This window comes from Amblyomma americanum, chromosome 3 (assembly GCF_052857255.1).
Source record: "Amblyomma americanum isolate KBUSLIRL-KWMA chromosome 3, ASM5285725v1, whole genome shotgun sequence".
NCBI classification, from domain to species: Eukaryota; Metazoa; Arthropoda; class Arachnida; order Ixodida; family Ixodidae; genus Amblyomma; species Amblyomma americanum.
In genome coordinates this window covers 75,162,703-75,178,869 of record NC_135499.1, presented here as the reverse complement: position 1 = coordinate 75,178,869, position 16,167 = coordinate 75,162,703, and the positions used below count along the sequence as shown (strand labels likewise).

Here is a 16,167-nt window from a genome sequence, read left to right as displayed (position 1 = left end):
TGGAGCGTTTGATGTGGATTAATGTGGAGTAATTAGTTAATTAATTAGAGGGGGAAAAGTTGATTACTGGTCGGAATAGTCCTGGACGTCAATATAGTGGGTGGACGTCAAAGCATTCGTGCACGTCGAAATTGTGGGAAAATGAACAATCAAGCCGGATGAAGGTTTAAAAGAGGTGAAAGTTTGAATAATGTACGATAATTAATGAAACAAAAAGTATTAGTTGATGTGGGGTAATTAGATACGAAAAAATACCATGGACGTCGATGTAGTGGGAGGACGTCAAAACAGCCTCGGATGTCAAAAGAGCATAAGACGAAAAAAACAGGTTAAAAAAGTTTTAATACATGTAAAAGTAAAAAAGAAAACGGTAAGTAAAGGAAAAATGCTGAAAAACAACAAGGAACGAAAAAAAAGCGCATAAACGTCATAGCAGTGAAGCGAAGAGAGGCGACGAGTGTCGAAGCGGCATCACTGGTTTCGCATTCTCTCAATACGGGTCGCCGCGGTGATCTCTAACGTTTTTATCGTTTCTACTGATGCATACCTGTACCTGAGGAGAACTGCAGCGACTCACTGCCTGCGACCCAAGAGTACTGAAGCAATCTTTCTCTGGTCTTTCATCTTCACGGCGTGGGCGCTAACACACACAGAACGTAGTTTTGCTTGAGACCTGTGTAGGTGACCAAGGTACGGAGAGTGCGAAACGTCTCTAGCTTGATATTTCGTCTTACTCTGGAGTTTTTAAGAGGAAACAGCGCGACAGGCATACACTAAACACAGGACAAGCGCTGACTTACAACTGAAGGCTTAATCACCGCGGTGGTTCAGTGGTTATGGTGTTCGGCTGCTGACCCGATAGAATGGGGTTAGATCCCGGCCGCGGCGACCAGCAGCGCGAAACAAACCACCAGCAGCCCTCTTTGACCCCGAACAAGTGCAGAATCTAAAGCACGGCGCCGCCGGTAAGCGTCCGTTCGGCTTTGAAGCCGAGTGGTTGAGTCAACTGTGAGGGCGAGTGCAAAAGTTTCTTTCAACTGCATTCTTTTAACTCGCGATTTGCGTGTGAAGTTGTATATCGTCTGAATTTTTGCTTGCAAGCGCAATGTACGCTGAAATCATTCTGACTCTGCTATTTACGGCGGGGGAACAACGATGCGTATTGCTCCGGAACATTCAAGATAACTTTTTAAGTTCTAGTTTCTTTTCTCCGCCTTTTTATTCAGATCTTTGACAAAAATACCGAACCGATCTCCAATGGACTGCCAGTAGAATACAAGCGCATGATGAAGTACATTCTCTTCGCTGAGGTGAGTGCCATGAAGAAATTGAGCGAAAGATTCAAATACAGCAGCTAAGCAGAGTTGAGGTATAGTGACGGTTTTAAGATAGGGTAACTACTTAGGCAACACACAAAAAAAAAACGGAACAAAGCAGTTGGATTACAGTGAGTGTCATACATATTATGTCAGATTTAAAGAACCGGCATGCTTGCTACGAGAGCGGAATTAGAGTTTTCGCATTTAATGGCCCCGTTTTATCTTCTCCCTTTCTACTGCTTTTATTTTTTTACGCTCCGTTCTCCTGCCTTCTTCCCAAACTCTCTTCCCCATGCAAAGTAGAGTGCCAGCGATTTTCATACGCCGTCTAAATTCTTTTATTTTCATTAAAAGGTTTGTCTCTCTCTTTCAATGCTCAGAGTCCGATATAGCAGGCCACGTTGATTTTTCATACAGCCATACTGGTATGTAAACATGTGTTAATTAGCTCGCTATTGAAATATATATTATGCAGAAAGACTTCAAAAAATTTGGATCCCCTGTTGAGAAGCATCCCGCCGTTTTACTTGAGTCATGGTGCGTTTTTCAGGAGTATCTTTTTCAATTTTTTAAAGGCTGTGCTTCACGTGAGCGATATTTCGCGCCAAGGACCAGGAGGCAACCGCTGGCGAGGAGGCAGAGCCTTTTCAATGCATTTCCCTCCTAGCCCAGAAGTGCAAGAAGTACCCCGGCTCGCCGTACGAGCTTCGTGTTCGTCATTTTACTCCTAACACTTAATCTCACCTTTGCCGCTTAAGCAAGGGTTCACCGGTTCCGGCACCGAAATCGCTGCTGCCTTCGCTGTAATACAGAGCAGCAAAATTTAAAAAATATCATGGTCGATTTGCGTAATTAGGCCAAATGCGAAATAGGTGCGCTAGCAGTTAGTTTTTCACTTCGGTTCCGGTGTTCGGATCCATTGTTCACGGGCGGCAGTTGTTCGGATAGCGATAATCGGTTAATGATCACATACGTAAAATTGCTCTTTCTTTACATTCATAGATGGACACACACACACACACACACACACACACACACACACACACACACACACACACACACACACACACACACACACACACACACACACACACACACACACACACACACACACACACGCACACGCACACGCACACGCACACGCACACGCACACGCGCACACACACACACACACACACAAGCACGCGCACGCACACACTTGTAGAGAGGGGACGATACCAATATGAGACTGAACCCAATCCAACGAACCCAAGTCCCACCGATTGCAGCAACTGCCATGGAAGGGCAGTGGTGCATCGCTTGACCGATGAACCACTGCGCGAGGAGCGGTATGAAGACGCCCAGGGATCTATGAATGTAAAGAAAGACCAATTTTACTATGTGGTCATTAACCGATTAATCTATATATGTATATATAAGCAGCCTTGCTCGACACAACCTTCACGCAAACATGCACACAAAATGGTTAAATGTGGTGAATGCCCACTATAAGTGCTAACGCAATAATATAAGAGAACGGTATTCTCGTCAGTAATGAAGGGGAAATGACATTTGGAGTTTGCCTTAGTTGCGATTACGGCAAGGCAACAAGCCTGTACAACAGGGTCCGGGCTCTCGATATCCGGTGCTGCTGCGTTTTCGCGGTAGGTGGAATGTGAACCTTCTGATTTTAGCAGCCCTCTGCGAGGTGAGATTACGATAACAGGGGCACATCACAAGGTTCAACTCCAGTCAGTGGTTTCGACTTACTGCTGTATTTATCTAAGAAAAGATAAAACTCATGCTGCTTTTTCGGAACCGCCTTCTAGCGCGCTGCGATCTTCCTTTGATCACAAAAAATTATTATCGGTTAAATAGTCCAGTTTTCTGACTGACTCACAAAGATATTTCCTTTTGCGATCGTGCAGATTCGAAATCGTGCTCATACTTTCTCTTGCTAACCACTTCATGTTCTTTCTTTTGCGCTGGACAAAGGTGTTCGTGATATACATGGGGGCAGTGTTGTTTAGTGTCATTGTTAGCTCGTCAGGCTCATTTCTTGTCTTCATAGGTACAATTTCCCGTTTCTCCCAGGAATGAAACTGCAAAACAAATGGCGCACTAACAGTGACATGCCTGAAGGTCAGATTAGAAGGTTGGCACGCCAAATGCCATGCCCGCCTTCAAAAGTGTGTCAACAGTCAATATTGTTCAAAGCGAACTAGCCGCCTATTGGCGTGTAGGATTCCAGTTTCCAAATACGCATACCTATCACGAAGCACTTGGTATCCATCTATAGAAGCTGTTTGGCTTTGATAACTTTTCGATTTTGCTGCTCTGCTTGACTCTTAATCTCGCTATGAGCAAATTCAATCCGTTGGCGCAAGACTGACTGGTCGCTCTTAATCTCCGAAACTTAATTTCTCCTTTCCTGTTAGACAGGTTCACATGATAGTTTCAACTCACCCTTCAATTCATCCTTTAGTTCTTGCTAGCTCAACCTCATGTCTTCTTTTACTTTGAGAATAGCTTTAGACATTTTAAAGCGCAAGAGCTATTGAAAAATAAACACCGAAAACAGCAATGAAACGGCACCAAGAAGTAGGGGTAATTTTAGCAGCAAGCGAAAAATTGAATACAGCAAAGCATGCTTTAATATTGTTAATATTAGTAGTTTTCTAGATGAATTTAATTCCACGTTTAAAATAATACTGTTGACAGAAACTTGGTATTACGAGCAATGTAATATGCTTTACCTAGAGGGGTATAGGAACTTTTTTATTGTTCGGCTTGGTAAACGCGGCGGTGTTTTTGCTATATATATCGATTGTGCAATTTACTATGAGAGAGTTTCAAAGTTTTCAAAATCATTACATGATTTTGAAATATTAACTTTGAAATACAAGCAGGAAGCGGTTAAAGTTGTGTACCGGCCCCCGGATGGCAATGTTTCAAATTTTCTTACCTTCTTTGACATACTTCTTGACTACATGCGTGCTAATAACCTCAGGCTAATTATCGGGGGCGATTTTAATATTACCATTTCTCAACATAATACTGTTGCAAATGACCTTATCACAACGCTTCACAGCTCTGGTTTCACAAATGCAACTGAAACATCAACTCTCGTGACGTCATCTAGTACATCTATACTCGATTTACTGATAACAAACATAGAGACGGTCATTTCCGAAGCTGGTACTATTACATCAAATATTAGTGACCACTGTCCGGTCTTTATGATCTACAATTAAGAAACGAGAGTTAAAACTGGTTCTTCTTGCCCGATTACATTGCAGTACATAACAGACTTGGCTTTGCAGTCATTCAAACATGATGTCGCCATTTATGATTGGTCGTTCATACTTCACATTAAAAATGCAAGTGATGCCTATACCGCATTCATTGAAAGTCATTCATTCATTCATTTATTGTACCCTTAAAGGCCCTTTTCGGGCATTACATAAGGGGGGGGGGGGAACAGTTGAAATACAAAGTAAAGAGAATAACAATGCTAATACAGTAAAATACAACACAATGCAAAAAGGATCTGGAATACACTGTGAAATGTTAAAATGCAGTTCTAAACAATACATGGTGGCGGATAGGCTAAATAGGGAACAACAAGAAAAAATAAATAAATGGTAAAAATCAAAGCATGAGGTTGTTTAGTGCGTCTCTAAATTTACTAGCGTCACGCTTGTTTACGATGTGATCTGGTAACTGGTTCCAATTTTCTATTGCTGTAGGTAGAAATGATTTATTGAAGGCTATTGTAGAACCATGTAAACGCTGAACACTCAGGGAATTGAAGAGGCGACGCGATGTTCGGATGGGAGGTAGGAGTAATGAGTCACGGAGGTAAGGAAAGTTGTAATACAATTTATGAAAAAGGCAAAGTCGTGAGATTTTTCGACGGTTCTCAAGTGGTAGCAGATTGAGTGTTGATTTATTCCTGGTAATGCTGTAGTATCTGTCATAATTTGAGGTTATGTAACGTGCTGCGCGGTTCTGAATAGCTTCTAGGGTGTTAATTAAGTACGCCTGATGAGGGTTCCATATAGAAGATGCATATTCATGTTTACTACGGATGAAGGTTTCATATGCCAATTTACGGACAGAAGGAGGAGCCAAGTATAACGATCGTCTGATGAAGCCGAGTGATTTGGATGAATTGGCCGCTAATTTCAAGATGTGTTCGGACCAGGTTAAATTGCTGGAAATGATGACTCCGAGGTATCGGTAGGATTGCACGTTTGTTAATGTGTTTGAAAGCAATGAATAAGCGTAAGTGAGGCTGGAATGTTTGCGACATACTTGCATGTATTGGCATTTTGAAATGTTTAGCGACATAAGCCACTCAGAGCACCATCGTTCAATTACGTTCAAGTCGTTCTGCAGTAATAATTGGTCCCTGTTAGTAGCAATGCGGCGATAAAGAATGCAATCATCTGCAAAGAGGCGAATTGTGGAAGAAATACCAGAGGGAAGATCATTAATGAAGGTGAGGAAAAGAAGAGGGCCAAGGACCGAACCTTGTGGTACACCAGACAGCACTTTAGTAGGAGCTGAACAATGGTTGTCTATTACCGTGTACTGAGAACGATCTATTAGAAAACAGTGTATCCATGCTACAATTAGAGGGTCAATGGACAGACCGGAAAGTTTAGACATGAGACGATGGTGGGGTACGCGATCGAAAGCCTTAGAAAAGTCTAAAAAAATGATGTCAGTTTGGAATCAAGAGTCCAGATTTAAGTGAAGATCAGTAGTCAATTCAAAAAGCTGAGTTTCGCAGGAGAGACCGGAGCGGAAACCATGCTGTTTAGTGAAAAAGAAAGAGTTATGATCGAGATGCGATGCGACTTGTGGGTATATTATGTGTTCGAGAAGTTTACAGGCAATGCATGTCAAGGAAATGGGGCGATAATTGGATGGGTCTGATCGGTTACCAGCCTTAAACGCCGGCACAACTTTACTTATTTTCCAATCTTTAGGTAGTTCACCCGTTGATATAGACTGTTCAAAGATTACTTTCAGGAATTGGCTGGAAATGTCCTTGGTACTTTTAAGTAATTTCGCGGGTATTCCATCAGGCCCAGGTGCGCTCGATGTTTTAAGATTGTCAATTAATTTTGTAATACCATCTGTTGTAATGCAAACTGGGGGCATCTGAGAAAAATTTGAGTCTGGAAATGTTGGTATGTTCAAGGGAGGTTCGTGGGTGAAAACTGACGAAAAATATGAATTCATGACGTCTGAACGGTGTTCAGTGGGAACAGATGATCCATCTTGGTTGACCAAGGTGATGCTTTGTGAACGACTGGTGCTTGGTGTCAGTAAGGTCCAAAACTTCTTCGGGTTTGTGTGAATAATATTCATCAGGTCCTGGTGGAAGAACTTTTTTTTAGTGCTCCGTAACAAACCTATATATTGGTGAAGACATGCAAAGTATTTTTTCCATTTTGAAGGAAAATTCGAATTTTTTGCCTCACGGTAAAGGCGTTTTTTTCTTTGTGATAGTCTTCTTAGCGCGCTAGTGTACCACGGATTCGAGCATCACCACGTATACGAATGAGGGGAACGTACGTGTCAACGAGTGATAATAGTTTATTTTTATAAAGTAGCCAGTTATCATCCACTGTTCGACTACATGGCGATAATCGGAAGTGCGAAAAGAACTGGCTCTGCTCGATGTTGATCTTAGCGAAATCGGCTTTCTTGTAACTGCGGATGTATTTTATGGAAGGTTCACTGACGGGAATTAAAATCGAAAGATCGAAAAGCAACATTTTATGATCACTCAGGAAATCAACACATGACAATGACTGGATGAGTTCGGGATCTGAGGCAAAGATAAGGTCAAGAATGTTTTTTCCATGGGTTGCTGTTTTAACTGTTTGGGTAAGGTTAAATGAGAGAGTCATATCAAGAAATTCGTTCGACTGTTGAGAAGGTGCATGCAGATGATTCCATTCAATATCTGGGAAATTGAAATCTCCACAAACCACGTGTTCAGCGTTTGGAAAGAGGGAATGCAAGTTCAAAAGCACACTGTTAAGCTCGTCAATAAAAGAGCGATCACAATCAGGCGCGCGGTAGCAAGCAGTAATAATGACTGTAATTAACGGTAGGGATATTCGGACACACATTATTTCGTGACTGCAATTAAGTTTGACAGGAAATGAGGGTATACTAGATTTTATAAAGACAAGCACTCCACCTCCCCTGCGCCCCTCCCTGTCAAGCCTATGAATGGTGAACACTTTGTCATCATAAAGTAGCTCGCGGTTTTCGATGTCGGAACTTAGCCATGATTCAGTAAAAATGGCGATGTCGGTGTTGTTATCATGCAAGAGGGATTCTATGCCTTCTCTTTTTGATAAATAACTGCGGATGTTTGCGAGCATAACTGCCATGGTTATATAAGCAGGTTTTCTATTCCGACCTTTTGAATAGGGAGGACGAGGGGAAAGCGCAGGCGTAGCCGCCGGCGATAACCGCTATGTCTTGGTCTCTAAAACGGAATGAGACTCGGCATCGTAGAAAAACTGCTTTTCGTTCATGACAAGTTTATCCAAGCGGATCTTGTACTTTCCACCATGCTCCTGAGCAAAATTGTATAACTTTTGACGGGCTAATCGGACACGTGCTGAATAGTCTTCTCGAATTGAGTAGGCTGAATTTTTTAGCTTTGGGTAGCGGACAAAATATTTGTCTTATCTTTAAAGTTAGCAAATGCGGCAATGATGGGGCGGTTCTTTCCGGGTTTGAAACGGCCAAGTCTGTGAGCGCGCTCAATCGCATTCTCACTGATAGTTATGTCTAGTTCCTTTGAGCAGACAGAGATTACATGCGTACATATATACACAAAAAACTTTCCATTTAGGAACTTTAAGAAACCAAAAAAGACAAGGAAACCGGGGGTCACAAGGGCTCACCTAGGCATGATCACAACGAAGAATACTCTTTGTCATGTCTTTCTGCGCACGCGCTTACCTGCCAATCTAGATGGCTTTGAAGCATGTTAAGGACAAGAGTCCTTAACATGTGCACCGCTGGGCGTACCGATGTGCGCTTTTGTGCTCTGGTTCAGTGTATTCTGGTGTTTTCCTTTTTGTTCTTTTCTTGTTTTTCGTGTTTTCGTTATTTCCCCTTGTGCTCGAACTTCTCGGTTCCGCAGAAGGAAACCTTTCTTGCTTAAGTCTTCTCGGCGAAAATCCAACTCTCTCAGCCTCTGCTACATGTCTGTCACCTCTGTATTTTAACTAGCTCTTTTTAACTTGTTTCGCAACCATTCTCCTTTCCCATTAATGGACGCCGACACAAAGAGAGAGAGAGAAAGTGCCTCCTCTCCCTCTGCATTTAGGACCGTAAATGCGCACATCTGTGTATTCATTCGACATAAAACCCTGATAAAGGACGGTCCACCGTCTGAAACCGTTGGTGAATATAGCAAGATAATCGAAACAGTAGTGACCTTTTCACCGTGCAAGTTTTCACTGGCCCGTTGAGCAACCCCGTCTATATATATATATATATATATATATATATATATATATATATATATATATATATATATATATATATATATATACATATATATATATATATATATATATAGCGGTGGACGTAGCAAGTCCTGTAATACCGCAAGTGTGACGTCGAACGTCATCTAACGGCGAGGGCGGAAACTGTGCGAGAGCCCTCTTATGCTACCTATGGCATCAAGACTGCCAGAACCGAGACCCCCGTTAAGCTATTAGCGGACAAGGCAAATGAAGTGAGGGGCTCGTTTGACAAACATATTAAGGAAGCCAACAGTCACCGAAACCAAGGTGCATAGGGGAATGTTTCTATTTTTTAAATATCTAGTGCCAATCAATTAGTTTTTTTTAAAGAAAATTACTTATAAAGCAGCAGAAAAAACAACCATGCCGCCGGTGGGATCCGAACCCACGACCTCAGAATATCGCGTCCGGTGCTCTTACATATATATATATATATATATATATATATATATATATATATATATATATATATATATATATATATATATATATATATATATATATAATGCACTACTTACTCCCAACAAACGTTTTGTTTCCGTTGTATCACATTATCAGCATTGACCACATGTATGACTTCCAGATGCTACGTTTGTTTTCTTTTTCTAATAGTTTTTACAAGGCGTTTATAACTAAAACAGCCTCCCTAAAAATTAAGCATACTTCTCCTAATACTCGCAGAACGGATATCTGGTTTTTTCCTCATTTTAGAACTAATTATAAACTCCAAACACATTAACACAATCTTCTGCATGTACTCAACAAATATAAACATACCAAAAATTTCAGATTCAAAGAATTGCGAAGGTATTTTGTCGACTTGTGAGGCAATTTCTAGATTCATTACTTCTGATTCTCTAGGTGCACTGTGGTGTACAGAGGCAATTTTGTGCATTTCTATAAATTTTGCTTATTTCATACAACTTGATATATATATATATATATATATATATATATATATATATATATATATATATATATATATATATATATATATATATATATATTCTGCTTTTAATGTATGCACATATGTCCAAAATATGTATTAGTGAACATTAGGTAGATATTTGTGATTCTGTTACATGTGTATTTCTTGATTAAGTGTTATTTTGCATTAGACAAGCCTAGAAGCCGTAGTTTTAACCATAACATTGTATGTATTAAGTGTATTCATTGTTTGTATTTTATACTGTGTATATTTGTTCTCCTTTATTGTATCTTTCTTATGTTTATTTCCATCACCTGATATGTCGAAGCCACTGCTATCTATAGGTTTTCCGGCCCCGTCAAGCTGCAAAACCAGCTTTTTGCCAGGAAATCCTTCCAGTTGTGTTCTGGAGGAAATAAATCCAATTCAATTCAATGCTCTGTAACCTGCAGTAACGTCAGAAAGTTACGTTATATGGATGCTTGGTCGTCGCCGCTGCCACACGTTCTAAAAATTCGTCAATGCTCACTTCATACAGACGACAAGGTTGTGTGGTGGCTGATGCGGCGGGTCAGATATATATCAACATCCGCAGGTCCGCCGATGTTGAGTCCCTACTGGGAAGGGATGATGTTCTCGTAATCTCTTGCATGTGACCTACAGTAATGGCAGAAATGATGTCACCGATGTGGACGCTCGCTTGTCACAGCTGTCAAGGCTTCTGGAAGAAGTTCTGAAAAATGAAGTCGGAAAATGGTAGCCTGCGAGCCAGTGTCAACCTTCAATGTTATTTGCTTTCTGTCGACGCACGCCTCGACAATTAGGTCGCGCAACTTTCCGGATGTAGGAATCGTTATGAGTAGAAACTCCATTACACTACAAGTTCCCAACTACATCATAGGGCGAATTCAGTAATGCGAAAGTGTTATATATATATATATATATATATATATATATATATATATATATATATATATATATATATATATATATATATATATATATAGTGAGAATCAGCGATGGCGTAGAGGTAGAACATCCGCCTCGTGTGCAAGAGGACCGGGGCTCAAATCCTGGCTCTGCGCAATTCTCCACCGGCTTAAAAAAAAAAAAAATCCGCGTGTCGATGGAATTGCATAGCCAGGCCTGGAGTGCGGCCTGATCTCGGTGACCAGAACCGACAACGCACTGAGCAGGATTTGGCCACCCTGGTGTAGTATTTGGCCACAACCTTCTATGATCAAACCAATTAACCCTCAGCCCTCAGTCCCCAGCGGCTGCAGAGCAACTGACCACGGCGGCGGTCAGACCTGTGACGCAGCGCAGGGTGCTAAGAATCTCTGGCTCCGGACAGACCGCCATTGGAATCTGAACCTGGCAACGTTTAACGCTAGAACTTTAGCTAGTGAGGCTAGCTTAGCAGTGCTGTTTGAGGAACTAGTGGGAATTAAATGGGATGTGATAGGGCTTAGCGAAGTTAGGAGGACAGGTGAGGCGTATACAGTACTAAAGGACGGACACATACTGTGCTATCGCGGGTTAGAGGATAGACGAGAACTAGGTGTGGGATTCCTTTAATAAGGATATATCTGGCAACGTAGAGGAGCTCTACAGTATTAACGAGAGGGTAGCAGCTATAGCAATTAGGCTGAATAATAGGTACAAGGTGAAAGTGGTGCAGGCCTACGCACCCACATCCAGCCATGATGACCAGACCGTTGAAAGTTTCTATGAGGACGTAGAATCGGCAATGAATAAAGTAAAATCGCAGTACACTGTACTGATGGGCGACTTCAATGCGAAGGTGGGCAAGAAGCAGGCTGACGACCACGCGGTAGGTGACTATGGGATAGGCTCTAGAAATAGCAGGGGAAAGTTATTAGTCGAATTCGCGGATAGAAATAATTTACGGATCATGAATACCTTCTTCCGCAAACGAGAAAACAGGAAGTGGAGCTGGAAGAGCCCCAATAGTGAGATTAAAAATGAAATTGACCTCATACTATGCGCTAAACCTGGCATCATTCAGGATGTGGCCGTCCTCGGAAAGGTGCGTTGTAGCGACCACAGAATGGTAAGGTCTAGAATTAGCTTAGACTTGAAGAGGGAACGGAAGAAGCTAGTGAAGAAGAAGACCATTAACGAGTTAGCCGTAAGAGGGAAAGCACAGGAGTTTAGGATAGTGCTGCAAAACAGATATTCGGCTTTAACTGAGGCAGATGATCTAGATGTTCATTCAATGCACGATAATCTGACATCAATAATTACGGAGTCCGCAGTAGAAGTAGGCGGTAGGACAGTTCAAAAGGATGCCGGGAAGCTATCTCAGGTGACAAAAGTTCTGATAAAGAAGCGCCAAAACATGAGGGCATCTAACCCTACCGAAAGAATAGAATTAACGGAACTATCAAAGTTAATATAAGCGCAAGGTAGCCGACATAAGGAAGTTTAATATGGAAAGAATCGAGCATGCTATAAAGAACGGAGGTAGCCTAAAACAGTGAAGAGGAAACTAGGCATAGGTAAAAACCAGATGTATGCATTAAGAGACAATCAGGGCAATGTCATTAGCAATATGGATAAGATAGTTAACGTAGCCGAAGATTTCTACACAGACCTGTACAGTAGCCAATGTAATCAGAGCGTTAATGAGAAAGACAGCAGTGAACAGCAATGCGTCATCCCGCCAGTAAAGAAAGATGAAGTAAAGAAAGCTTTAGAAGCAATGAAAAGGGGAAAAGCAGCTGGGGAGAATCAGGTAATAACAGATCTGTTGAAGGATGGAGGGGACATCGTGCTAGAAAAACTAGCCACCCTGTATACGCAATGCCCTATGACCTCGACTGTACCAGAAGCTTGAAAGAATGCAAACATTATCTTAATTCATAAGAAGGGAGACGCCAAGGACTTGAAAAATTACAGGCCGATCAGCTTACTATCCGTTGCCTACAAAGTATTTACTAAGGTAATCGCTAATGGAGCCAGGGCAACGTTAGACTTTAATCAACCAAATGATCAGGCAGGCTTTCGTAAAGGATATTCCACAAAAGATCATATTCACACTATCAATCAGGTGATAGAGAAATGCGCAGAATATAACCAACCTCTATATAAAGCTTTCATTGATTACGAGGAAGCATTCGACTCAGTGGAAACCTCAGCAGTCATACAGGCATTGCGTAATCAGGGGGTAGAAGAGCCTTATGTCAAAATACTGGAAGATATATATAGCAACTACACAGCTACTATAGTCCTTCATAAAGTCAGCAATAAAATTCCAATAAGGAAGGGCGTCAGGCAGGGAGACACGATCTCGCCAATGCTGTTCACCGCATGTTTACAGGAGGTATTTCGAGGCCTGAATTGGGAACAGTTGGGAATAAGAATAAATGGAGAATACCTAAATAATGTGCGATTTGCTGATGACATTGCCTTGCTGAGTCACTCAGGAGGTGAACTGCAAATCATGATCAATGAGTTAGACAGGCAGACCAGATCGATGGGTCTAAAAATTAACATGCAGAAAACCAAGGTAATGTTCAACAGCCTAGCAAGGGAAGAACAGTTCACAATTGGCAGCGAGAGCCTAGAAATTGTGACGGAATACGTCTACTTAGGGCAGGTAGTGACAGCTGATCCGGATCATGAGAGGGAGATAACTAGAAGGATAAGAATGGGGTGGAGCGCATATGGCAAATTCTCGCAGATCATGAGTGGCAGTTTACCAATTTCCCTCAAGAGGAAAGTGTACAACAGCATAATCTTACCGGTACTCACCTACGGGGCAGAAACGTGGAGGCTAACGGAAAGAGTTCAGCTTAAGTTAAGGACAACGCAGCGAGCCATGGAAAGAAAAATGATAGGTGTAACGTTAAGAGATCGGAAGCGGGCAGAGTGGGTGATGGAACAAACACGGGTTAATTACATCCTAGTCGAAATCAAGAGAAAGAAATGGGCTTGGGCAGGGCATGTAATGCGAAGGCAAGATAACCGCTGGTCTTTAAGGGTAACAGAGTGGATTCCAAGAGAAAGTAAGCGGAGCAGGGGGCAGCAGAAGGTTAGGTGGGCGGATGAGATTAAGAAGTTTGCAGGCAAAGGGTGGATGCAGCTGGCAAAGGATAGGGTTAATTGGAGAGACATGGGAGAGGCCTTTGCCCTGCAGTGGGTGTAGTAAGGCTGATGATGATGATATATATATATATATATATATATATATATATATATATATATATAATTAATCATCATCTAAGTCCAGAAAAAGGGGCATCCAAAAGGCCTGTGATCCGCTCAAGAAAAATAAAATTTCTTCCGAAGGTGCGAAGAGTTGAACCATGGACTCCGAGACTGCTGGTGCGCACGTTATCCAAAGGCCACAAACCCGCTGTAGTTTGCCCAGCACAAAGTCGAACATGTTACCACACTGCTCACATTCTGCGAGCGCCGCCATGCGGCCGAACGGCATGGCTGGGCTCGTATGGAAGCGAAGAAGACGACGTTTCCGCTCGGACGTTTGCTGCTGGTCTTCTTGGCCTTCGGATTAAAAAGCCCCCTTTTGTGTCGCCCTACGTTTGTCGGTGCCATTTTGGTGGAGCCGCTGGGTACCGTCCCATGAACGCTGACCCAGAGGACAATCGTGACGATCATCAGCGCCGCTTGGACACAACACCCGTCCACAAAGCAAGCCGCCGCCTGCGAGGCCTGTAACCTGAGTGTAAGCCACTGACGAGGCCGGTGCGTACCATGACGTCTACTACTTGCAGTCAGACAGGTCAGCCTTCCGGCACTGTCCCACCGGTTGTAATCCTCGCACCTCTCTCGCCGCCAACCTTCCACGGCGATCGGTGCGAGGATGTCGAGGACTGGTTGTCCGGCTTTGACCGTGTGGCCACTTTTAACCAGTGGGACGGCGACCGAAAACTACGAAACGTGTATTTCGCGTTCCAAGACTCGGCGAAGACAGGGTTCGAGAACAATGAGGCATCCTTTACCAGCTGGGAAGCGTTCCGCCGCGAGTTGCTCTCAACCTTGAGCACCAACGCACGGCAGGAAAACGCCAAAATCGCCCTTCGCGCCAGGTCACAACAGTCGAACGAAAGCGTGACCATGTTTATCGAAGATATGGCGCGTCTGTTCAGTCGGGCTGACCCTGCCATGAACGAGGCTACGAAGGTGTGCCACCTCATGCGTGGTGTGAAGGAGCAGCTCTTCGCTGGCCTCATACGCGACCCTCCAAGAACCGTCGCTGAGTTCGCCAAAGGAGCCACGGCCATGGAACGTTCCTTGCAGGAACGCAGTGCGCAGTACGGTAGTGTGGGCAGTGTTGCGGCCATCAACTATTGTGCGTCGCTGTCAGTCGCCGGAGACGAGGCGCTTCGAGAGCTTGTGCGGAGTGTGGGTCGAGAATAACTGCGCAACCTCCGCTTAGATGCTTCACCTGCCAGTGTTGCATCTGTAGCTGATGCCGTCCGTGACGGAACTCAGCGAGTGGTCCAGCCACCACCGGCACCACAGCTGGAGCCGTACATCATGAGCTACATTGAAACCCTGCGGAGACCTGCGCAGGTGCCACAGGCATTCCGCCCTGCTGCCGAACCAACGCAGGGATATCTTCCCCCCGTCGAGCTGCATGACCCGCGCCCTGTTAGAAAAGCCGACGTCTGGCGCACACCCAACAACCGGCCACTACGCTACCACTGCCGGGAGCCTGGTCATGTATTCCGCAACTACCCATACCGGCGGTTGGGATTAAGAGGATTTCCACCGAGGGCGCATCGACCACGCTATGGTGAGAGACCGCGAGACATTTAGCTGTACCTGGCCGATCATGTGCTGCCCTCACCTCCTCCCCGACGTCAGTCTAGGTCGCCGTTTCCAAGACGGGTTCCCAGTCACGCATCATCCGCTGGCCAATTCAGACGCACGTCCCCCCGCCGGGAAAACTGAAGACGGAGGCCTCCGGGGGTAGGACCGCCGCTGCCGCAGAGAGTGAACAGCCTCCATCCGACTGTTGTATGCGACGACCCGAACGCCGACGACCCCAGCCGCTAACCTCAAAGACGATCTCACCGCCGACCGCAGCGACGATGCCACCGCCGACCCTTTCGACAACCGCGTCGACGACCACACCGATGACCTCACCGACGACGCCATCGACGACGGCACCAAACACCTCACCGACGAGTTGTCAAAGAATTGTTTCCGCCGCCGAAATTCTTGTTGCCGCCAATGGCTATGACGTTTCAGCACTCGTGGATACCGGAGCCTACTTTTCGGTCTTGAGCAGCCACCTAGCCACAACCTTCAGAAAGGTTCTAACACCTTGGCATGCGCCGCAGATACGCACAGCTGGTTGCTATGTGGTGACGCCGGT

At 44.0% G+C, this 16,167-nt stretch overlaps 1 protein-coding gene across 1 annotated transcript in view; it reads left to right on the top strand.

Moving 5' to 3' along the window:
• The window catches only part of LOC144123834 (uncharacterized), a 37,080-nt gene that overhangs the window by 14,177 nt on the left and 6,736 nt on the right, over positions 1–16,167 (top strand). Inside the window, exon 6 of the mRNA XM_077656573.1 lies at positions 1,227–1,310. Within this exon, the coding sequence (XP_077512699.1) occupies positions 1,227–1,310 (84 nt within the window). The remainder of the gene's footprint in view (positions 1–1,226; positions 1,311–16,167) is intronic.